Below are 25413 nucleotides of genomic sequence, written 5' to 3'. Positions count from 1 at the left end.
TGCTCTATTTTTTCTTTTTTCACGTTAAAATATTTTAGGGACACCTAGGTGGCTCAGTCGGTTGAGCTTCTGACTTGATTTTGGGTCAGGTCATGATCTCACAGTTCGATTGGTGAGATCGGGCCCTGTGTCAGGCTCCGCACTGACAGCGTGGAGCCTGCTTGGGATTCTCTCTCCCTCCTTCTCTGCTCCTTCCCTGATCACACGCCTGTGTGCACATCTTCACACTCTCTCCCAAGATAATAAATTAAGAAAAAGAAGGAAAATATTTAATATAGTGATACCAGTGATTATTAAATAAGATCATTTTGTATGACTTTGATTTCTTGAATATGTAAACTCATTGCTTTAAAAGCACACTTTTTTTTTTTGATAATAATATATTTTTTCTAAGCTTTGGAATTTTATTTCCCCCTTATAAAGTAACTGTGTATGTTCTATAATAGATCTTACATTACGTTGGCAGTGCTTTTAATTCTGGGAATAGATTTAGGATTTTCATCTTTATTAATTAAAGAATAAAATATTGTGTACATAGTAATAATCTTTTGTGTCAGTTCTCTTTCAGGCAGGGAGCTAGGTTTTGAGAGGGTCCCTTTCACTTTGTGATTGCATTAACTGTTCCACCTCTGATCCACCTTTTGGTTTAATGACCTTTTATCTTTTAGTTTTGTACATAAGTTTACTCTTTTGAAGGTGTGTGACAACTGTGCTTATTAACTTTATAAAATTTGTCTATTTTAGTAGGAAACCTTGGCTTCAATATTCTAGGGTAAACTTAACATTACACTTCATGGAAATAGTAAATTATTCTACTTGTGAGCAAGTTTGGAATTCTCTCCCAACTCCCACCAACAACCCTAGATCTCTGTAGATCTCTTTCTTAGTATTTGATTGTTTTTCAGAGTCACTAGGTCTGTTTTGCTCCTTACAGGTTTTTATGTGATAGTCAGAAGGAACTGGATGAGTTGCTAAACTGCCTTCACCCTCAGGGAATAAGAGAAAGTCAGCTTAAAGAGAGACTGGAGAAGAGGTAAGGACTTTCATCTTGCTCCTCACGGCTTCTCTTCAGCATTTAAGTATCTTAGGGGATCTTTGTTTATTCATAAAAGCTATTAAAATACATTTTTTAAAAGTGTCTGTAACCCTTTAATGTCCTTGTTGCTTGGTATTTTCTTGACTCCTGCTTATTTGGAAAAGTCTGCTTTTAAACTTTAACGTACGTACAGGGTGGCAGGGTTATTTGTTGATTAGTGTGTGCCGTGCAGCGAGCTGAGGTCCTCATTGTGGTTAGGCATCTTTGCAAGGTCAGTGCCACATCAGTTGGCATTCGGAAGTATTCTGTCAATATTGAAAATAGCCAAAAAATGCAAACAACCTAAATGTCCTTCAGCTGACAGATGAACAAAATGTAGCATCGCCGTAAATTGAGCAACAAAAGAAAGTACTGGTACATGCTACGACATGGCTGAAACGGTGGAGTCAAAGAAGCTAGGTAAACAGACACATGTTTTAGGATTCATTTGTGTAAGACTTTCAGAATAGACAACTCCACAGAGACAGAAAATATACAGGTGCTTTCCAGTGGGTGGGGGATGGGGAGAATTGGGAGTGACTGCTCACAGGTGTGGGATTTCTTCCTGAGGTGATGGAAGTCTCGGAATTAGGTAGTTTTGGTGGTTCCACAACATAAAAGCCACTGAAGTGTATGCTTTAAAATGGTGAGTTTAATGTTAATGTGAATTCTGTCTTAAAAAGCCCCTCAAAACAAAAACTGTCTACATCTGGGATTTGCTAGTGTCCGTCCTGCTCTAGCCATTGTTCCTGTCAAAGACAGGGCAAAGTTTTGGCTTAAGGCTGCCTTTAGTATCAAGTGCACGCTTTCATGGTTTAATTTAGGTTTGGTTGAAGAGAGAAGGAAAATACCATTCAGTACGTTGCAAGTTCTCCAGACTTTTGTGAGTGATGGTGGGTACAGTATACTAGTTTTAGTCTCCTACTTAATGTGGAGATTAAAATTGCATTCTGAATCATGGTGTTTTAATGTAGATATGACCAGGCAAATTAAGAAAGACAAGGAAAAATGTCAATACATAGAATCACAAAGGAATATAGTTCTGTGACTTTCCTTCTGTTTGGGTAAAGTATTTTTGATAGTTGGAATTAAAAACAAAACTTAAACTTTTTTCTTCTGTTGAACATTAAAAAAAAAATCTCACCTATCTTGTTTTGCTGATTTTGAACTTTTTAAAGGCTATCAAGCATATGTGGTCTTTGAGATTTAATGTTTTTTAGTTAGCATTCTTATACTAAAAAATCATTGTGTTTAAGTGAAGTATAGTTGATATACAATATACTAGTTTCAGGTTCCATCCGTGATTTTTATAACTGAACTCCCATCATTTTCCTTTCTATATATGATTCTGTGAATTTGTGTAATCTTTGTGAATCTAATTTATCTGTTCTTTTGTTGGTGGTTATTTGAGTTTCCTTTGGGATGGCCAAGGGGATAAGGATAGGATAATGTATCACAAACCATTTGAGGTTCAAATTTATAAAACAAAAATGTATATGCTCTTTTCAAGAAAATAAGTGATGGAGGATATAGAGTGTGCACTCAATTATCTCAATAAAAAAGGAATTTAAAAACAAAATGATAGATACCAGGCCAACTGGAAACAGAAGTGAAGTTTTTTTGTTATATCCGTCAACATTTATAAAAGATAATCATATACTCAGCCACAAAAGCAATCTCAACAGATGTAAGGGGTGCCTGGGTGGCTCAGTTGGTTAAGCGTCTGACTTTGGCTCAGGTCATGATCTCACAGTTTGTGAGTTCAAGCCCGGCATCAGGCACTGTGCTCACAGCTCAGAGCCTGGAGGCTGCTTCAGATTCTGTGTCTCCGTCTCTGTGCCCCTACCCGTTCATGTTCTGTCTCTCCCTCTCCCTCTCCCTGTCTCAAAAATAAACATTAAAAAATTTTTTTAAAAAGTAATTTCAGGATACATTCTCTGATCAGATTATGATAAAGTTAGAAATAAATTCTTTAAAGATAACCAAAGGATCTTAACTGAAAATTAAATGTATTCCTAGATAATGTATCAAAGAAGAAAATAAAAGGGAATTCTAGAATGAAAGCAAGGAAAGGGAAATCCTTTGTAAGAAAACCCATGGGATACAGTGAAGGTTGTATTCAGAGGAAAATAATATTAAAAGTGCTTGGAATGAACGAAATGGAAACTTAGTCTAACTCAACGGAGATGACCTTGAGCTTTAGTTTTCATTTTGTTGTAAGAAGCCAACAGAGAAGAGAGTCTGCTGCTGGGACTTCAGCAGGTTAATCTGTAGTGTGAGAGTGAACTTGAAGGTCCTTCTGTAGGGTCTCTGCTCAGTTTCATGTTTTTTTCTATGTTGTAAGGAATTCCAGGCAGGTGATTTAAAGTTATCTCAGGTTGGTAGCAATTCCTGGCAGCTGACATGAGCAAGTGCACATTCTTTGTGGAGAAGTAAGCTTCAAACCAGGCCTCAAAGAATTTCCACAGATAGAAATCCAAGAAACTCAAGGTAAAAAGGTCAAAACAAAACCAGACCAGGAAATGTGAATGAGAGCCAGGTAAAGCACTCCATTTCAGATACTGGGATTATCAAATACAGAATAAAAGAAAGGTGTTTTTAAAATGAGTAAGAAAAATTTGAGAATTTGTGCAAGAAACCGTGAGTCTGAAGAAACACCCAGGAAAGATGAAAACAGTCTGAGTAAGTCTTCTAGAAATGAGACCTGCCATTCAAATCGTTGAAATTTATAGACCGTTTTGAAATGTTCCTTTATTTCCCCTTCCCTCTACTCCAACTTTTCTAGGTACCAGGACATTATTCATTCTATTCATCTGGCCCGGAAGCCAAATTTGGGTCTAAAATCCTGTGATGGCAACCAGGAGCTTTTAAACTTTCTTCGTAGTGATCTCATTGAAGTTGCAACAAGGTTACAAAAGGGGGGACTTGGTTATGTGGAAGAAACATCAGAATTTGAAGCTCGGGTAAGAACATAAACACCCAATGAAATCTGTTACTTATGTAAACTCAATTCGGAATTGTGCCCTGATGTTCTTGACTTCCCCAGATGACCCCGGAAATCACATGTGGGTTTGTCCTGAAAGACCTGTGGAACCAAAAATTCTCTGTGTACATGTGGTATTTTTCCTTTGATATCTGGAAAATCTCATCATACACTTAGATCCTTTGTTCAAAAAGAGTTTTTCTATTTTTTTTTTTTTTTAAAGATGTTATTTTTAATCTCTACACCCATTGTGGGTCTTGAATCCACAACCCCGAGATCAAGAGTCAGACACTCCACCAACTGAGCCAAGCTCTCCAAAAATCTCTTTTCTATTAAGTTGAATAGAAAACTGGTTTTGGAGTCAGTTCTGGAACATTGCTTAACGTATCTGTTATTTAACATTCCCATGTAATTGGTGCCTATGCTTTAAGGTCTGAAACATGTTTGTGTATTCCCATTTGTCCATCCTTGTCACTGATTGGCTCAGAAGGGTTTGCTTAATGTTGGGTAGCACTGGTGCTGGTGAATGGATACATTTCAAGGCCCATTTACGGTCTTGTCATTTACTGCTCCAAAAGACTGTCACGTGCTGTGGATGAACCAGTTCAGGAGACCCCATGTTCCACGTGAGGTAGGTTTAGATACCACAGCCTGAGAGAAGATTGGAAAATACTATCCATCAGTTGTTGTAAAGTGCTTTTTACTGATTTTAAATGATAAAGTCCATATAACTCCAAAGGTAATAACATTTGTGGGTCTTTTCAAATTATACGTATGCATTAAACATGTATTGTGTGATTTTTTTATGAGCAGTTGCATCTTTTCTCCCCATTTTTCCTAATTTACAAATACATTCCATTGTTCTCAGTCTTTATATTACTTTGGGGTACATAATAACGGTAGGAGTTGATAGGGTAGATGTCTTACAGCCAGACTTCCATATTTCTGTGTCTTTGCTATTAGAATTAGTAAAACATATATGCAGCTTTCTCTCCTTTTATTTATTTATTTATTTATTTATTTATTTATTTATTTATTTATTTATTTATTAAAGTAATCTCCATGCCCATTGTGGGGCTCACACTCCCCATCCTAAAATCCAGAGTCTTTTGCTCCACTGACTGAGCCAGCCAGGCACCCCCAGCCTTTTCTCTGTAATTTGGTTATGAATGCGTGGCACATTTCCTGAGAAAAAGGATTTAAACATCTTTGTTGTTCTTAATGATGTTTTTAAAGAATTCTTCACCCTAAAGGATTTTGCCAGTTTCAAAATCAACATATACTTTTTTGTTTATTTAGCATATATTTATCCATTGCCTGCTTTGTGCCAGACCCAGGCTCACACCTTGCTAACATCGGGTTGCCATCATTCATCTTTATTTCTTTGTTGTTCTAAAATGCTATCTCTAATTGACATGTTTTGTGTGACTGAGAAGGTAGTGTTCACTTAAGTGCATGCTTTGAATCAAAATGATTTCCTTATCCAGGACATAAATGAGAGGCTTAGGTGAAAAAGTATGGAAAGCATATTTACCTGGCTTATATAGTTTGTAAGCCGGTGGGTCAGGTAATGTTTATTTTCCTTCTCATTTTCTCTCTGCCTTGAGACTGCAGTTTGTACATAGTAGGTACTCAGTTGCTGAGTGAATGAATGACTTCTTGAGTGGAGCAAGTTTCAGCATCCCGTGGGTCCCATTGCCAGGGAAATGGAAAGTAATAAGTTGCTTTTCAATGTATAAACCACCCACTGAACTGAGGCACCGAGGTAAATTCATGCTATGTGACCCATTTGGGGCCCAGGTTGATTTTAATTTAGTTGAGGATAGTCTCCTCGCATCTTGGCCTTTCATTCATTCTGGTGTTTCCATCTTGACCTTTCATTCATTCTGGTGTTTCCATCATTTCCTGTAGGTGATCTCATTAGAGAAACTGAAGGATTTTGGTGAGTGTGTGATTGCCCTACAAGCCAGTGTCATAAAGAAGTTTCTCCAAGGCTTCATGGCTCCCAAACAAAAGAGAAGAAAACTCCAAAGCGAAGATTCAGCAAAGACAGAAGAGGTGGATGAAGAGAAGAAAATGGCAGAAGAAGCAAAGGTATTTTGTTCATGAAGATGCAGTTTCATGACTGTGGAAGAGTGCGGTCTGGTTTTAAAATGGTCTGACCCTGTGATTTTACCTTCTGTAAGCACTGTTCCTGCACCAGTGGTCCATTTTTATCACTTTCACTAAATTTTGTGGTTTTCAGATTCGTCTGTGGAGCAGAGCTGGATAATGGCTCAGAGTGTCCCCAGCCCCTTTTGCCAGAGCTGATTTCTTTTTAAAAGGTGGTAGCAGTTTTTAAGTTTTCAAAAATGGTAAAATACTCGTAATGAGCACTTAGTCATTTTAGCCGTTTCTATGCTCTTTGTCAGTTGTGTGTCGAGTGCCTACGGTATTATGTAGCCATCTCCCCTATCCATCTCCAGAACCTTTTTACCTTTGCAAGCTGACACTCTGCCCCTTAAAGACTGAACTACCCATTTCACTCTCCCCTCAATCCCTGGCAACCACCACTTACTTTCTGTGTCTGAATTCAACTAGTCTGAGCACCGTTACATAGAAGTGGAATCATGCTATTTGTCCTTCTGCGACTGGTGTATTTAACTTAGCATAACATCTTCAAAGCTCATCTGTGTTATATTATGTGCCAGAATTTCCCTTTTAAGACTGAGTAATAGTCCATTCTGTGTATATACCACATTCCATATTCATCCGTCCAGGCACACTTGGGTAACTTCCACCTTTTGGCTCTAGTGGGTGATGCTGCTGTGGGCCTTGAGAGCTTGCTGGGAGCCTCTAGCAGGGGAGTGCCACTGTATACCCTTGACTGAAGAATGGTCCTGCTCTATGGGGGAAGGTTCAGGAGGGCTGGACAGTGAGGGAGGAAGGATACATTCAGCTAGCCCACCACATGTGCCAGATCCATCCTGGAGAACTGGCATGACAGATATTGCAGCCGGTGGCCCTCACATCCAGTAATGCTGCTTTAAACACCAGTATACAGTTATCTGTTAGTTCTTACTTTCAGTTCTTTTGGCTGTATACCTAGAAGTAGAATTGCTGCATCATTATAGTAATTCGGGTTAATTTTTTCAAGAACGGTCGTGTTTTCCATAGAAGCTGCACCATTTTACATGCCCATCAGCAGTGCACAAGGGCTCTGATTTCTCTGCATTCTTGCCAACACTTGGTATTTTCTGTTTCTTTGGTTGCAGTCATCCTGATGGGTGTGAAGTGATCTCTTGTGGTTTTGATTTGCATTCCCCTAATGATTAGTGATGTTGAGCAATGTTTTTGTTGGCCTTTTGTCTGTCTTCTTGGGGGAAATGTTGCTTTGAGTCCTTTGGCTGCTTTTTAATTGGGTTGTATATTTTTCACTGTTGAGTTATGTAGGTTCTTTATATGTTCTGGGTATTAATCCTTTATCACATGTGTGATTTGCTAATATATTCTCGCATCCTGTGCGCTGCCTTTTACTTCTCTTGGTGATGTCCATTGATGTGTGAAAGTTTTAAAGTTTGACAAAATTCACCTTACCTGTTGTTTCTTTTGCTGCTTCTGCTTTTAGTGTCACATCCAGGAAATATTGCCACATCCAGTGTCCACAAATCCAGTGTCCTTCCCCTCTGTTTTCTTCTACAGGTTTTAGAGTTTGAGCTCTTACACTTAAATCTTTGATCCAAGTGCACCTGGGGGGGGCTCAGTCAGTTAAGCACCTGACTCTTGATTTCGGCTCAGGTCATGATATCGTGGTTCATGGGTTCGAGCCCCGCGTTGGGCTCTGTGCTGACAGCGTGGAGTCTCTCCCCCTCTCTCTGCCCCTCCCTAGCTTGTGCACACGGGTGTGTGTGCGCGCGTGCTCTCTCTCTCTCTCAAAAAAATTAATAATTAAATGAATTTTTTATTCATATTGAGTTAATTTTTGTAGAGTAAGGGTCTAACCTCAGTTTTTTGCATGTGGATATCCAGTTTTTTTGGTTTTTAAGTTTTAGAAGTAACATGCTCATTGTAAGTAAATCCAGTGTGAGAGGTACGTGAAACATGAAACCACTCCTGTCCTGGTGTTGCTCCCCAAGGATATCAGTCTTTAGTACTTTGGTGTGTTTTCTGTATACATATGAAGATAGTTTTATGGCAGTTGGACAGAATGGAGTCATCTGCATCATGTTCTGCGATTTTTCACCCCTCAGCATAATCTCTGTCTGTCTCCTTTCAGTCCGTATAGATCCACGTGACACTGTTTTCTCAGTATCTTAATTCCTTACTGATGAAATGTCTCTGGTTTTTCTTTATTAGAATAATCAGCTCCATTTTTGTGTTTTGTCTATTAGATTTCTGCTTAAGATTACTTAGGAAGAAAAGAATTCGAAAACACTACATGAAGGGAGTGGTCCCAGGCATTATCCCATAGAAGAACACTTTTCCCTGTTTTTGATTTTTCTCCACTCCCTCATTTCCTTCTGTTCACAAACATCTGGTAAAGACTTGCCTTGTGCCAGTCGTGTGGGAAGTCTGGAGGTCATGGTGATGAGTAGAAGCCAGAAGTCCTTGCCCTCAAGGAGTCCCGCTGGCATGGGAAGGATGGTCTTGGTGGCATCCGAGCGCTGATGAGAAAGTTCGGGAGCCAGCCTGCCTGTGAGGGGTACCTAGGGCAAAGCGGGGCAGGAGGAGAGGCCATGTCAGCTGGGTTTTGAAGAATAAGTAGGAGTTAATCCAGTCGTGGAAGGGCACATAGGCTTCGTTAGATTGAGCTGACATTGGCTTTCTCCTCACGGGCCAGCCGGTCCTTGTTTTCCCTCCAAATTGATACAGAACACAGAATGAGTTTACTTTCTAAAGCTCCTCAGGTATTTGTACACTGTTGTCAAGTTACCCTCCATTTCTTCCTCAGGCCAAGGGTGAAGCATGATAAAAGGATGCTTTTGGGAAGGAGGTAAGCAGAGCAGAGAACTAAGATTCAGTCCGATAAAGGTTTAACTATTTTTTTTTAATGTTTTTATTTATTTTTGAGAGAGAGAGAGAGAGAGACAGACCGCGCGAGTGGGGAGGGGCAGAGAGGGAGGGAGACACAGAATCTGAAGCAGGCTCTAGGCTGTCAGCACAGTGCCCGACACGGGGCTCAAACCCATGAACTGTGAGATCTTGACTTGAGCCGCAGTCGGATGCTTAACAGACTGAGCCACCCAGGCACCCCAATAAAGGTTTAACTATTAATTCATGACTTAGATTCAAACATTCCACACATGTTGGTATCTTCCTGGGATTTAGTTCCCACTTCTCTGTTCTCTTTTGATGGTGGCACGGCATTCAGGTAAGCTTCTAGATGAAGTCTAAGATGTTAGATGGTTAATAGTCTCCTTTGCTAAGTCTTTTCTCATTAGGCCTCAGTTTTAGCCTTGCTGAGTACTGCATGGGCTTTATTTTTAACTGTATCCAGAAGAGTCTCTTTCTTGACGTGATGTTCCCTTGACATTTCTTTGCCAGTAACAGTTTCTCATTGCGCAGCAGTAGCTATAGAATTCTTGTCAAAAGTTCTTTTTTAATATTCCTCCCCATAGCAAAGTAACCTCTTTTTAGCTTGTCATATGAGACTTCATTCTTAACTTGATCGGGGAGGAAAATATGAGCGTTTTGCTGGTTTAACCTTGGGGCCCAGACACATGGTGCACAAATGGAAAGCATGGAAGAGTTTCTTGGAAAATCAATTAGGTTGCCTACTAAGTAGTTCAACAATGTTCTCCATTAAAATGGCATTATGCCCTGCCTGCAGTTCCCGACCAAAGGTCAGCTTTGCCACAGCTCTGAAATTTTCCACTGCCCTTTGCTTTGAAGGTTTCCACTTAGCACAGGCTAGGGTTTTTCAGCTGGCACTAGGTGGTTGCTTGAACTAATATCAGTCTTTAAAATATCAGTCTTCAGTTTCCTTACTTATAAAAGTAGATGGTTTCTCGAATCCCTTTTCGTAATAGTTGATGATTTCAGATATTTAATGTTTATTTAATTTTTTTTTTTTGCATTAAGTGGGAAAGCCGTTGTATAAATTGGCAAAATCCTGAGTTCTTTTAAGGCTATTTACTTTGGATGTATTTGTCCCTAAACTTGATTATCTGTTTTTCCATTTTAAATGTTCTTTTGTGGAAGAATATGGTTGAAAGCCTTGTCATATCCTAGCCAAGATAGGATATTGCCTTTTTACTGTTAGTGAAAGGATTAATGGGAACTTTGCAGGTAAGCTGGCTTCCCCTTGATTCTGTTACATCCGCTTCTACCTAGGGACCAATTTTATTTAAACATGCTAGAGATTTGAATTTTCCATCAGAATAATGTGTTTAGCCTCCAGCAGCATTGTAAGACCTAGAGGATTTCCTGGATACCACCAGTGTCGAATGTCAAAACTTTGTTGCCACTGTATATCTGTTTTGAAAACAGTGTCTTTAAAAGCAAAACAAAAAACCCAGTGTGTTGAATATGGTGTGGGGTTTTTGTTTTAATGTGCTGGACTGTTTGGAAGTTTTTACAATGACAGGAGAACAGGATGGTCTTTCAAATCTTGAATGCCTAATGTTTTGCCCTCAAAATTAGAGGTTGGTTGGAATGTAGGCTGGTCTAAGTGGATAACTCAGTGGGTTTAACAGGATGCTAGTGATTATCCAGTATCTATGATGTCAAGAGCACTGGGATTGGGGATCTAGAAATGTGAAGGAGACCTGGCCCCAAATTGCTATGAGACTTCGGGCAAAAATAGTAAATGAAGATTATACAAATGTGCACATATGTTCATAGCAGTATTATTTATAATAGCCCCAAAATGGAAATACCCCAGATGTCCCTCAACTGATGAATGGATAGACAAAATGTGAATTATCCATTCAGTGGTTATTATTCAGCAGTTAAAATGGAATGAAGTATTGTTATATGCTACGATGTGGATGGACCTAGAAAAATTATGCTCAGTAAAAGAAGTCAGTCACAAAAGGCCACACAAAAGGTATACAGAATGTCCAGAATAAGAGAATCTCTAGACCAAAAGTGAATTAGTGGTTGCCTAGGTCTGGGGAAGTGGTGGGTTAGGGTGGAGGATGTGGAGTGGCTACTAGTGGGTGCAGGGGTTCTTTCGGGGGTGCTGCAAATGTTCTAGAATTAAGATTATGTCGCTAGTTGTACAGCTCTGCAAATACATGAAAAACCATTGTTTTCTTTACAGGTGAACTTGTTAACATAAATTATGTCTCAAGTCTGTATTAAAATGAGGTTAAGTAAGCCTATTTCCAGGATCTTCCAAAAAATTTTTTTTATTTTAATGAGGCCAGATGTGCTATTGAGTACTCAAATCTTTAATTCATAGGAAATAGTAAAAAAAAAAAAAAAAAAAAACAGAGAGGGTACTATATGCTAATAGGACTCTTGAATGCTCTCCGTGCGTCTGTCCACTAGAGGACAGCAAAGCCCATTTGAGCCATTTCTGTCTGTTAGGGCACTCTTTTTAAGGACTGAATCTTTTTTTTTTTTTTTTTTTTTTTTTTTAATGTTTACTTATTTTTGAGAGAGAGACCGAACATGAGCGGGGGAGGGGCAGAGAGCGAGGAAGACAGAATCTGAAGCAGGCTTCAGGCTCTGAGCTGTCAGCACCGAGTATGACGCGGGGCTCAAACTCAGGAACTGCACGATCATGACCTGAGCCAAAGTCAGATGCTTAACCGACTGGGCCACCCAGGTGCCCCTGAACCTAAAATTCTTAAATTTGTATTCCATTGAAGGCATGTGGGTTGTTACCATGCTACAAGAATCTGTGTACCATAGGTCAGCTCTCCCTGGCATCATGGGAACAGCCCAGCGAGGCAAGCTGCGATTGTGGACTTCACATTTTACTGAGGAGCTCTGAGGAGGGAAGGAAGGAAATTGTACTGTATTTTGAAGGCAGATGTTGAAATTATCTGCAGTGGAGGTTGGAGTAAGGAATGAGCCAGATTCTACTAGAATTTTAGCTGCCCCTTAAATAGACTTTTTGTTGTATTTATATTATGTATTCTTGTTATTCATGAATTGATACACACAGGGCTCTCTGTGGTTCTCTGTTTCCATAAGAAAGAGAAAGGGCAGCCTTTGTTCCCCACTCTCAAACCTCACACCACAGCTTCAGAAGTAGCTCAACGGTCTTTGTCCCTTGGCAGCTCTATTTTAAAGCCTGTGGGCTTCCAGGATAACTAGCCTTTCCTATAAGATAAAGACTATGTTACTTAAAATAGACCTCTGCCTAGGGTAGAGCAGAGATGTGCAGCAGTGGTATTGTTAGTCAGCTAGGCCTGGTAGCCAAGTTGTAAAAGCAGCAGGCATCGCTCCTTGAATTTGAGTTCAGTTACGGCCAGGTTGGCCGGGTTAAGCAATACGATCCCCACAAGGTGGATGACAGTAGGATGACCTAATCTCTCAGCTTCCGGTGTAGCTCCCAAGCTTTCCCTCGTCCATCGCTGCTGTGTTTTCTGACTGTCTGAGAATGATAATCCCTTTAGAGGCATTTGTTCATGCAGATGCTTACCTCATCATTGAGGTAAGAAATGTTTTGAAGATATAAACACCTTTTGATTAATGAAACAGTAATACAGATAAAGGAATTATCCAAAAATGGCATTTCTGGTTTTCCTTAGAATGTATATTTTATAGGAGAGAGGGTTGTGTTTATCATTGAATTTTTTTTTAAGTTTATTTATTTTGAGAGAGGGCACACATGCGTGCTAGTGAGAGAGGGACAGAAGGAGAGGGAGAGCAAGAATCCCAAGCAGGCTCCACACCGTCAGCGCAGAGCCCAATGCAGGCCCAATCTCATGAACCTTAGATCGTGACCTGAGCTGAAATCGAGTCGAGAGTTGGGACACTTAACCGACTGAGCCACCCAGGTGCCCCTGTCGTTGAGAGTTTTAATCCCTCCTCCCCCTTCCTAACTGTTTTCCCTGGCTTATTCTGAATTAATTTGCATTTTCTGAAGATGGGAAGAGGCAGTGCTTATTATGCTGAGAGTAACTCCCGGGAAGAAGTGAGTCTGAACCCTGGGCCTCTGAAATTTTCACTTACAAGTTGGTGATAAAGTCAAGAGGAATACTTCAGATCAGTGCATAGTATTTTTTTTTTTTAATTTTTTTTTTTCAACGTTTTTTATTTATTTTTGGGACAGAGAGAGACAGACAGAGCATGAACGGGGGAGGGGCAGAGAGAGGGAGACACAGAATCGGAAACAGGCTCCAGGCTCTGAGCCATCAGCCCAGAGCCCGACGCGGGGCTCGAACTCACGGACCGCGAGATCGTGACCTGGCTGAAGTCGGACGCTTAACCGACTGCGCCACCCAGGCGCCCCCAGTGCATAGTATTTTTAAGTGTTGGGGCGCTTGGGTGGCTCAGTCGGTTACGTGGCTGACTTCGGCTCAGGTCATGATCTCAGTTTGTGGGTTTGGGTCTGCATCGGGCTCTGTGCTGACAGCTCAGAACCTGAAGTCTGCTTCGGATTCTGTGTCTCCCTCTCTGTCCCTCCTCTGCTCACACTCTCTCTCTCCAAAATGAATAAACATTTAAAAAAAATTAAAATATTTTTTAAGTGTTGTAGAATGTTTCATGGAGAGTATTTACTATAATTTCCAGGCCCTGTAAACTGGGGTTGTGGCACATAACGCAGAAACCGATCGATCATCTTGTTGACCAGAGTTGCGGTAGCTCCATGACGTCACTGCACGCTTAGCCTGTACACAAGTGTTCGTGCTTTTAAATGACACTCAATCTTTAAGTGGATTTCACTGGAAGAGACAGGTGTCTGATCACCCTCCCCCGCTCCCCACCCCCTGCCTTAATTCTTTATGTAACCTTTGGTAAGTTTTTTCCACTCTTCAGAGCCTTGATTTCTTCTATAAACTAAACGGGTGAGACTGGGAAAGCCTCCTATCTCCTGGGTAGGAGATAAATGTATCCAGCCTTCTCTCACCCCTCACCTGTTCCTGATGCCGTCAGTTCATGCTCTCCGGCAGCATTTCGCCAACAGTCTGCATGTCATGTCCTTGAGGTCGCTGTGGCGGCGCTGACCTGATGTGGTCTCTGTTTAGGTTGCGTCTGCTCTGGAGAAATGGAAGACAGCAATCCGTGAAGCTCAGACTTTTTCCAGAATGCATGTTCTACTTGGGATGCTTGATGCCTGTATCAAGTGGGATATGTCAGCAGAAAATGCTAGATGCAAAGTTTGTCGAAAGAAAGGTATATTTAAACCAGTGTTGTGTGTCTGAGTGTAATAGGGACTGGGGCTTCCATTCCAAAGATATTTCCCCCCCTGAAGATTTCTGTGCACAACTTTCAAGTGTAATGGAACAGAATTTGCCTTTTTCTAGAGATCTGTAAAATGCTGCCCTTTGAAGTAACATGACAGCAAATCAGAGCAAACCCTTTGTTCCTCAGTTTTGAATATAAGAGCGGTTTATCTTGCCAATCTTTAAATTTTCTACAGGGAACAAAATTAACCTACAATTTTAAATCTGAGTTTTTAGTCATCCATGAAGTAAGATATTCTACCAGCAGAGGGCAGTATTTGTGCATTGGGAAGAATACTCAGGTTTGGGCCAACCGTCACAGTCCTACAGAGCAAGGCGTTTGGGACTCTTTAATGCTTTTAGCTTTCAGAGCCCGTGTAAAAGGAACTTAATGACTAATAGCCCTCAAGTGATTGCCTTCTCAGTGGCTGAAGTTATTTTGTGAACTAGGTTAGGATTTAATTCCCTTCCCAAGGATGAAAAGATCCTGTGTAAAACCCATCAGTTGCTCTCAACATTGTTTTAGAATAAACGTTCTAGAGGGAAATGACCATGTCAGGTTGATTTCATATATTTTGAAATCGAGTGATTTAAGAGAACGATATCAGATAGGAGTTGGGAAGAGTGGGGGAGGGTATCGAGGAAGAGGATGGATAGGAAATGTTAATACTTCATGGGGGATTTGTTTCTTAGTGGGAGAGGAGCAGTGACATTTCCTGCTAGGACTTGGTATTTGCTGTCACTTTGTAAATGTTTTAACTGTCCTCTCCTAGATGGAGTTGGATTTGGGGATAGAAGTCAGAAGACCTGAGTGTTAAATTACCAGTAGTGTAGTTATGCTTCATTTCTTCTCAGAAATGACTGCATTTTTTCTAAAAAGGGATAACAGTTTGCTAGACTCTTGGCTCCCCTATGGCGTTAATGGAGGGTGAGTGGCTCTTTGTTACAGCTTGCCAACCATTGCTGTGCTCCCGACAGTGCTCTACAGGTTTATCTCCTTGCAGGTGAGGATGACAAACTGATCTTGTGTGATGAATGTAACAAAGCCTTCCACCTGTTTTGTCTGAGGCCAGCCCTCTATGAGGTGCCAGATGGTGAGTGGCAGTGCCCCGCTTGCCAGCCTGCTACTGCCAGGCGCAACTCCCGTGGCAGGTGAGAATTTCTTCTTTTCAAAACAGATGAAATGGCTGGTTTATAATTAAGCTTTAGTTATTCAAACTGAATTATTCTAAGGAGCTGTAAGTTCATCTTTTGCGTATGGAGCCTGATCATTTGAGGTATTACAGTAAGAGCTCAAAGGACTCTGATTTCACTTTAGCTTAATGTTGACATTTCTCATCTTCATTGTGAGACACGTTCTGTGTCTTCTTGATCCTGCCTAGCAGTATGTCTCCTTTTGCCTTTTACTTCCACTTGGGCCACTTCTTGATTTGCGATCACTTCTGCAACCACCCACCACTAAAAACCCCGAAACTTCTGACCTTCCTTACGCATACCTGTTGTTTTCCTGCCCGATCACGATTACAACTTTGCTGTCAACTTGAAAGTCGTCCTCTCTCTCAACTTCCATGCTCATTTGCCAGACATTATCTGTGTGTCCAGACGTCTTACAAAATCAGTCATCTGCTGTGTACTCTCCATGGTCCCTGCTGTCATTTGGCCCTCCTGTCTCTCTCATCTGGGCTCCTCCAGTGGCTTCTTAATTCCTTACCTCCAATCTTTCCCCCTCTTATTCGTCCAGCTTTTATGGTGATACCAGAACAGTTTACATAAGGCAGAGATCTATCTGTTCGTGTTACTCTCCTGTTTAAAAACCTTAATTTTTCCACTGCCTCTAGAAAATACAGTCCAAATTCCTGGGCCTAATTTTTGAGATTGTTATAGAATGCTGGTCTTTGTCGTCGTCGTTGTTGTTGTTGTTGTTGTTTATTTATTTTGAGAGAGACAGAGACAGCACAAGTAGGGCAGGGGCAGAGAGAGAAAGGGAGAGGGAATCCCAAGCAGGCTCCACACTGTCAGCACAGAGCCCAATGCAGGGCTGAAACTCATGAAACCGTGAGATCATGACTTGAGCTGAACCCAATAGTTGGACACTTAACTGACTGAGCTCTAGGTGCCCCCAGTCTGTGTTAAAAAAAATTTTTTTTTAACATTTATTTATTTTTGAGAACGAGAGAGAGAACATGACCAGGGGAGGGGCAGAGAGAGGAAAAGGAGGCAGAGAATCCAAAGCAGGCTCCAGGCTCCAGGCTCCGTGCTGACAGCTGAGAGCCTGACGCGGGGCCCCTCCCCGGTCTGTTTTTATGAGCCCTTATTCCCATTTTGTGTGCTTGTTACAGACTATTCATTGGGTAGCCTCGCCTCTGCGTGTTCCTCCTAGCTGGGAATATTCCCTCTCCCCAGTACCGAGGGAACTGCCTATGGCCTACCTAAAATTTCACTTTTTTGAAGTGTTTTTGTATTCGCAAAATTAGCTGTTCCTCCTCTGTGTTCCAAATGAGCATCCAGTCTCGCGGTCTTTGGTGCATCGTGCCTCCGTGGTTAGGCTTACAAGTGACTGTCTTCCAGGAGATTGCTGTTGCCCCGAGAGTGGAGGTGGTGCTTTGTTCACCACCCTGACCCCCACAAGGCCGAACACTGGGGCCTTGTAAAGAGGAGATGCCTTCATACTGGCCACGTTAATCCCGTTTCCCACACTGCAGTTGGAGGCTGTGAAAGGGCAGCTTCTGGGTGCTCTGGCTTGGTCTCCGAGAGGGCAGAGCTGTTTGATCCTGACCCCACGTGACGGCGTTACTCAGTTACTTCTCACTCCGCTCCAGCCACACTGAGAGCCGAGTAAGGCACACTCCTCTGAAATGGCGGGGCTTTAGACCAGCTGTTCAGAGCCGGGATTAGCATTGCTTTGATGTCGTGGTCGTCTGTAAGCTGTCCCACTCCTGGAAGGGGGCCGTCAAGGTGGAGTGACACCTGTCCGGGCTGCTCGTTCGTTCAGTCTGCCCCGAGGTCGGGAGCAACTTTTCATATCTGAAATGTTACGTTACCTGGCTGATTCTGTTGAGACAAAAGAAACAGGTTTTGTGTTGTTTTATGTGAGGAGAGGTGGGGTTGTATTTTGGGCTTGATTTCTGGTGCTGTTGGTGTCTCATCCAAAGCATTTATGGCCTGGTTGGGGAGAGATGCTGTTGAAGCTTAGGCTTTCGTTCTGCTTCCCGTGTCCTGGCCTTGTCATCAAACCTGCCTAGTTGGTGAAGAGGAGAAAGCTACAGGGGTGTGGGAATTCATCCTTCCTCGGGCGCTCAGGCCTAGAACCACGGTCCTTCCCTACGTGCTTTTCCCTCCCCACAGGAATTACACTGAAGAGTCTGCCTCTGAGGACAGTGAAGATGATGAGAGCAATGAAGAGGAGGAAGAGGAGGAGGAGGAGGAGGAGGAAGAAGATTATGAGGTGGCTGGTTTGCGATGTAAGTATTCAGTTTGCCTTCATAGTTGACCTCACAGTTTTCCAGGCTGCCTTAGGAAGACTGCGTTGGCAGCAGACCCCCACCCAGCATTGCTCTCACATGTTGTGGCTGTGGGGTGGGTGACTCCACTGCCATGGTTTCAAATGGGCTTTCAAGATGCCATTTAACCACTTTCCTAGTGGGAGGTTGGATCAGCCCTATGGTAGGTCCAATTGGTCCAAGATTGAGTGGAATTCAAGCCCCCAAGGGTGTTGATGACGAGTCTCCTGATTCAAACCTCTCAGTGTATGGGGACAGTGGGGACAATGGGTAAGGAAGGTCTAGGCCCATTGTCATCTCTTAATGGTTGTTTTAGCCTCTGGTGCAGTGCTGCTGTCAGAGAAGTGATTTTTTTTCTGGTTACAGTGATTTTTCTCATTTATGTGGCATGCAGGTCTATAGGTTTGCTGGTTTTAAAAAGAGAAGACTTGTTTTCTCGTGGGTTAGGGTGGTTGTTTGGAAGGTTCAGATCTGTTTCTCACTAGATGCCAGCAGGAGCCAGGGTTGGGGAGGCCTCATCATTTATACTTTACTTCGTTGACTCTGTCACTTCTGTGATGGTCATTTTTCATGAGTCCTTTTCATGATTAAGCCTAAAGTCCTGCAGTCTAGACTTTCAACAGCCTTCTCCTTTGCAGAGTATATACCCTTCCTTGTAGGCTGGTAGAAAAGAGACCACAAGTCAAGATTTTGATGAGCTTTTGAACAGATGATACAGTTCCCAAGATCACAGCACTCTGAACATTCACATCTTGGTATAGAGTCTGAGAAGGTGTTTGGTGTGACCAGTCTTCTGGCGGTGGTGCTTCTAAAACCTTGAGAGGTTTGGGTGTGCCCGCCTGCCCCCATCTTCCCAGTCCTGCAGGGCTCTAATTTGAGACCCATTAATTTCTCTCATTCCTATAGGGTTGTTTTTTTTTTTTTTTTTTTTTTTTTTTTAATTTATTCCCCAGGCATAATTTTCCAGTTATCCAGGGTAAGGAGACACGTAGTCCCTTACAGGAAGAGACTTCATCTGCTGGCTAGAGAGTGCAGTTCAGATGCACGGTTGTCTGGGAATAGATTCTGAATGTAACAGTGTACTCATTTGGTTTTGTTTTCGGAGTAGTGGATGCTTTCACTTGTGAGTTATCTTCTCTTTCCAAGGAATTGTTCTCTCTCCAGGTTTCTAAGTTCTTGTCTGCCAAAAGGGTCTAGGAAATATTAGTATACCTCTGAGCCCTTTGTCTGCTGCACCTTTTAGGCCACCAAAGATGTGTTCCTTAGTACAGCTCGAGGCCCGGGTTGGTGGCTGTCTCTAGCATTTTGAGTTTCATCCTTGGTGTCAGTTTTTTATTCTCTCTTTCAAGCCTGGTCTTGAGCTTAGATACCTTAAAATAGCTTATGAAGGGTTATCAGGGTCCAGAAGTGAATGTAAAACACTGTTTATTGATTCTTTGTGTCACTGACTGTGTATACCCCCGTCTCTGTCCACATGTCACCTCCCTGTGTTCAGTGGAGAAGCTTTGAGCTAATCCTTATGGAGCATCGCTCCTGGAGGACATATTGAGAAATGTTGGTTTGTCTGACATTGACCACCTGTTGTAAACCTGAGACACAGGTCATCTTGGGGGTCTTTGTATTCTTTATTGTTCCTTTCGGGGTTGTGGGCAAGGGCTCGTGTGGAAGTGGCCTGGTCCACTGTCTGTGGTTTTCAGAAATGCGAGAAAGCTGGACTAGGGTAAGCCAGAAATTGGATTCGATGAGGGAGACTTTGCATAGGTATCTGCTTTTCTCTGAGAAGGTTGTGGTGAATGTAGGATTCCTTGGGGAACTAGGAAGTGTTCTACGTTCAGAGTCCCCCTCCACGTAAGGACGTACGTTGACAGGCTGAGCTGGGGCTGTGGGAATTCCGGGCAGACCTGTTAGCAGACGGCCTCTCCTCCTGGGTGAGTCAGCTCACCACTGACTCGTTCGTTCCCAGGAGTGACTGTGAACAGTGGGGCAGAGAGAGCCGTTCTGAAGAGAGCCTGCCGAAGAGACTCTTAGCAGGTCTTTGGCAGTTGATGAAAGCTATCCGTTCATCTCCTTCTCTACCTTTAAAGTGTCCTGTTAGGTAAGGCAAGAGAGAAACTGTAAGAGCTCCTTACAACCACGGGGAGCCGTTGCTTTGCTCGACTGGGTGCTCTTCCCATTCCATAGATGTGTTCCCTTCTTCCTCAGCTGTTCGACTCCAAATCCATGTTTTCTATTTCAGTGAGACCTCGAAAGACTGTCCGGGGCAAGCACGGTGTCATCCCTCCTGCAGCGAGGCCAGGACGACGGCCAGGCAAGAAGCCTCATCCTGCGAGGAAGTCTCGGCCGAAGGTACCACCTGTGGACGACGCTGAGGTGGAGGAGCTGGTAAGTGATTTCTCCCCTTCCCTCTAACGCTTCCCCCCCCCCCCCCGCCAGTGTGCAACAGGTGGAAGCCTCCCCCTGGCGCCCCCCTCCCCAACTTTGCAGGCTGCTGCGTGTGGCAGATGGGTGGGCCTGGAGGCAGCAGGCCCTCCGGGAGCAGCTATGTCCGGCATTCCCCTGCTGTAGCCTGCAGATATCGTCTCCCCTAGTTAATAGGCAGCCTGTGACTTGTTAGGGATTTTAAAATAGTATCCATGTGTCTCCAGTGGCTCAGAGGGGCTGGGTCTCCATTGTGGGAATGTCAGCAATGTTGGAGCCTCACTCACTCTTGAGTCTTTTGCCGACAGTTGTCGTGGAGGGGTGTTACCCTCCCCTCTGCTCCCCCAACCAATGTAATTTTAGTGGTTTTACTTCAGATTTTACTTGAGCTTCCAAGAACAATAAAGAGGCTCTTGAAAATTAACTTATTCTGACAGAGCAAATTGGGGTTGGGGGCATAAAGCGAGCCTCTAGGGAGCTCGGGGGCATTGTGAGATCCTTCTGCTGGCCCGACTCGAACTAACTCTTCAAGCCCGTGGCTCTGACCACTGTGAGCCGCAGCAGTGATAACTCCCTGGAGGGGACACCCGCCCTTTCCTCCTCAGCCACTTAGCTCCCACATGCCTGCAGCAGGAGAGCCCAGGAAAGGAGTCGTGCCTCTCGCTTTTCTTCCCTCAGGCCCTCCACCCCCCCAGAGTTAGCCGCCAGTGGTCCCTGTAACCAGTCCCGCTCTCCGCACTTGCTGTTTTATACCCCTCCATGGTGTGCACATAATCCCAGGTCCATCTGCTCTCAGGCCGCCGTCCTGGTGACAGTGGCCTCTCTAGCTGACCTCCAGCAGGACGGCTGTAATACGGCAACTGCTGCCTGCCCTCTGCTGCTCCCTTTGCCGGGAGGAGGCAAGTGGGCTGATGGGAAGACGCCTGCCCCCTGGCTGAGCGCACTCCCTGACTTGAATGTCGGATGATGTTGACTATCTCTGCTCCAAGAAAATGGTTGAACTCCTTTTTTTTTCTTTCTTTTTTTTTTTTTTTTAAAAAAACAGATACACACATTTTCTGTTCCGTCCACTCTTCTCTTGGACCTGTAATAACATGTCTCTCTTTTTTGGTGCCAGGTACTCCAGACCAAGCGGAGCTCCCGGAGGCAAAGCCTGGAGTTGCAGAAGTGTGAAGAGATCCTCCACAAGATCGTGAAGTACCGCTTCAGCTGGCCTTTCAGGTGGGCTTTGTGTCTCCAGCACAGGGAAGCAGGACCCACCTTGTGGGTTCTCAGAGCGTGCAGATAGGCAGCTGGCCCGGGGCGTGCTGAGCGGAGGCCGTGGGATCCACCCCGATCCCTTCGTTTAGGACATGTGTGAGTGGTGGAGGAGTTAGCTTCCCAAACTGGTAAGGGAGAGCACTTTGTACAAGGTGGACGCACCTCTTCTCCGCCTGCCAGCTGGCCGATCTCCGCAGGGGCGGGCGTTCTGGGAGCGGTGGTTTGATAACAAGGTTTGTGTCTGTTCTCGAGGCCACGTTCACATCTCCGTTTGGTTCTCTTCCACAGGGAGCCCGTGACCAGAGACGAGGCCGAGGATTACTATGATGTCATCACCCACCCCATGGACTTCCAGACAATGCAGAACAAATGTTCCTGTGGGAGCTACCGCTCTGTGCAGGAGTTTCTTACTGACATGAAGCAAGTGTTTACCAATGCTGAGCTCTACAACTGCCGGGGCAGCCATGTGCTAAACTGTATGGTGAAGACAGAACAGTGTCTGGTGGCTCTGTTGCATAAACACCTTCCTGGCCACCCATATGTCCGCAGGAAACGCAAGAAGTTTCCCGATCGGCTTGCTGAAGATGAAGGGGACAGTGAGTCAGAGCCCATCGGACAGTCCAGGGGACGAAGGCAGAAGAAATAGAGAGGCAGGGCCCTGGTAAGGGAGCTGAGGTGGGGGGAATGGAGAGAGCTGGGGAGGGTGAGCGGGGGGCGGGAGAGGAAGGCGGACAGGAGTGTGGAAGGGAGGGAGTCACGGGGAGTCCCGAAGTGCCCGTCATCCTGAGCTTCTGCCGCCCTTCCCAGCTCTCCAGAGGGCCCTCCGCACGCAGAGCTCTTTGGAGAACCTGCTCTTGGGTGGTCTCTGCCCAGAGACACGGCGGGTGGTAGACGAGGGCCTTGGCCCTGAAAGTGTCCAGGGAGGGGCTGGGGGTGCAGCCCTTGTCGTGAGCCCCCGTCCTTTAACCTTCTTTCCCGGGGTCCCTCTCGCTTTGGCCACCACAACAGTGCCAAGCCTCTGGTCTCTAGGGGAGGGGTTACTGCATTACATAGAAGGATCGGGGGTAATCAGGCCAACTGGGGAGGTGGTGTTGATTTTTTTTAATCTGTATTTACACCCAGTCTTGTTTCTTCAAGCCCGTCCTCTGTGTCTCACTCCCCCTCCCTCAGGTGACGCTATCAGTGAGTGCCACACCACGTTCTGTATTCACCAGCATCATGAGACACTTGTGCTCCTTTGAGTTGCTCTTGGCAGAGTAAAGGGACACGTCCCGGAGCCATTCCTGAATCTGACCCCTCCCCCTCTTTGTGATCGCTCTCTCCCTGCTCCCACCCCACCCCACCTCACCCCCTCAGGAAAAACAAAACAAAACAAAAAAAAACACTTAAAAAAAAAACTAAAAAAAACCCCACAAAAAACCTAAGGCACTTCACTTAGAGACTGGAGTCCTGCTTATAATCATGCGTATAACCTTTACTTCGATGGGTCTGGCCAGAGGGGTGTTGGAGCCCAGCCCACCCACGTACCAGACAAGCTCTTAGGGGAGAAGAAAAGCAGGAAGAATTTAAATGTTTAATTTTTTTTAATTGACTTTTCTAGTTATTAAAAGTTGCTTGTTTCAGCAGTGATATTGTATAAAGAACATCTTGTAAGATATTTCTGTCATCTTGCTTTGGCACATGTACAGTACAGTTTATATGATAACGTGTTCGCTTTACTTTGCCCCGTCTCCTCCCTCAGCCCATCCTCTCTCCTTCAGAGAAGCCGGGCTGGAGGGTCATCAGGGCAGGTGGTGGGACCTGGGGGGGAAGGGCTGTCCCTCTGCCTGCCCCGACCGCCGATTCTGCCGCCTCCATCTACAGCCGCCACCTCCCGCCTCCCCCCACCGTGTCCCCACGAAGCTGAATCTTGCCGGTCCGCCAGCTGCGTGTCGGGTGGGAGTGGGGGGGTGTGGAGGAGCTCTGCCGGCCCTTCCGCAAGGAGTCTGGCGTTAGTGGCTCTGGTTGGGCAGGACTTCCTAGTCTTCTTTCCCTTTTATGGCAGATTTTGATAAAATGCAAAACAGGGTTTAATTTTCTTTTCTACCAGCTTTGAATTTAGCAAATGTGAGCACCTCAGCTCTTCTGTAACTATTTAAGTTAAGGGAAAACATGTCCACCAAGGGGATTGCAGCTCCTAGAACTTGAGAATAAAGCCTCTTAATACTGAATTTCAAGGTGTGTTCCCTGTCTCGCCCCGCCTACCCTGCCCAGAGACCGGGGGGGATTTGCTCCAGTGGCTGCTGGATAGGTTTACTGTCCCTTCTCCCACAGGTTCGGAGTTAGCACTGACGCTACAGTTCCGTGATCCCAGCCACCAACACCTCCCCCTGCCTCTTACCCTAGAGCCAGTCTGTTCTTGTTAACAGTGAGAATCCTGTGTTCCCACTTCAGTGACACCTGAATTGTTTGTTGTTGTTTTTTTTTTTTTTAATTGTCTTTAAGGAGGAAGGGCCCCGTTCAAGGGTAAACTTGTAATAAATTGGAATTTCAAATAAACATTATGTACTTGTGTTTATAAAGAAGCAGCAGTTCTGGTGAATCTTTCTTTGTGTTTGTGGGGGCGGTAGTGGCTCACCTGGCCCCCAGGGCTCTTTCCCGGAGCTGAGAGGACTTCTGACCATCTTTTTAACCACAGGCCACAGCCATTTGCATTTCTTTGCTTCCTGGAGAGATTTCTGGTGCCCAGTAATCAGAGCGTGACTTTCAAGCTTCTGGCCTGGTCTCTTGAAACCCCCAAAATTGTCATTGGAAATTTCCGGGGGGGGGGGGGAGCGGGTGCATGGGTGGCTCAATTGGTTAAGCTTCTGACTCTTGATTTTGGCTCAGGTCATGATCTCATGGTTTTGTGAGTTCGAGCCCCGCATCAGGCTCTGTGTTCTGACTGCGCGGAGCCTGCTTGGGATTCTCCCTCTCTCCCTGTCTCTGCCCTCATCCCTGCCCCCCTGCCCCAGCGTGCGCGCTCTCTCTCTCTCTCTCTCTCTCTCAAAACAAACTTTAAAAACATTTTTCTAGTAATTAGGGACAAATATTTCTAAAGGCTTAGCTGGGAATTTGTATGGGGCTGGAAGAATTAATTTAGGGGTAATTGCTGACATTAAAAAAAATTTTTTTTAATATTTATTTATTTTTGACAGAGACCGAGCATGAGCGGGGGAGGGGCAGAGAGAGAGGGAGACACAGACTCCAAAGCAGGCTCCAAGCTGTCAGCACAGAGCCCGACACGGGGCTCTAACTCACAAGCTGTGAGATCATGACCTTAGCCGAAGTCGGACGCTCAACCAACTGAGCCACCCAGGCATCCCAGACATTTTAAAACACTTCTTTTCCAGGAAAATTTCAAACATAACGCAAAAAGAGTGAAAATATGAATTCCCTTGTACTCTGCTTCATCAGTTCTACCACGTAAGCAATTTTATTTATGTCTCCATTTATTTTTTATGCTGGGCGTTTTTATCAAGTCAGAGTGGTTGGTTCAGTAGGTCACTGCTAGGTGGCAATCTGCTTCTGGGATTCAAAGATTTTGCAGAGCACACTCTGTGAGCCCCTTGACCAAGAAGGGACACTGCCGACTCCTGACCACCTGAACCTGGGGCAGCGTTGGGTAAAATGGGCAGAAAAAGGAGAAACCAAAACCCTGGGTTGCTCTGTGGAGTCCACGCTCGGGGAGTGTGAGCTCCGAGCCGGGCCCCTGGCTTGAGTGAGCAGTTTGCCCCAAGGTCAGCTCCGGTCTGACGAGTGCTCACACTCTGGGGAAGGGAGCTGTGGGCCTCTGTGCATTTCCTACACAGTCACAGCAGGACTCGGGGGCTCGGC

At 44.4% G+C, this 25413-nt stretch overlaps 1 protein-coding gene across 1 annotated transcript in view; it reads left to right on the top strand.

Annotated features, from left to right (window-relative positions):
* The window catches only part of BAZ1B (bromodomain adjacent to zinc finger domain 1B), a 72750-nt gene extending 48628 nt beyond the window's left edge, over positions 1 to 24122 (top strand). Inside the window, exons 11-19 of the mRNA XM_042921057.1 lie at positions 935 to 1033; positions 3861 to 4038; positions 5970 to 6152; positions 14183 to 14330; positions 15385 to 15532; positions 17726 to 17841; positions 20117 to 20262; positions 21416 to 21519; positions 21847 to 24122. Coding sequence (XP_042776991.1) covers positions 935 to 1033; positions 3861 to 4038; positions 5970 to 6152; positions 14183 to 14330; positions 15385 to 15532; positions 17726 to 17841; positions 20117 to 20262; positions 21416 to 21519; positions 21847 to 22204 — 1480 coding nt within the window. The 3' untranslated portion in view covers positions 22205 to 24122. The remainder of the gene's footprint in view (positions 1 to 934; positions 1034 to 3860; positions 4039 to 5969; positions 6153 to 14182; positions 14331 to 15384; positions 15533 to 17725; positions 17842 to 20116; positions 20263 to 21415; positions 21520 to 21846) is intronic.
* Positions 24123 to 25413: the final 1291 nt, after the last annotated feature.

Source organism: Panthera leo, chromosome E3, assembly GCF_018350215.1.
Source record: "Panthera leo isolate Ple1 chromosome E3, P.leo_Ple1_pat1.1, whole genome shotgun sequence".
Taxonomy (NCBI): Eukaryota; Metazoa; Chordata; class Mammalia; order Carnivora; family Felidae; genus Panthera; species Panthera leo.
This window is presented reverse-complemented; position numbering and strand designations above follow the sequence as displayed.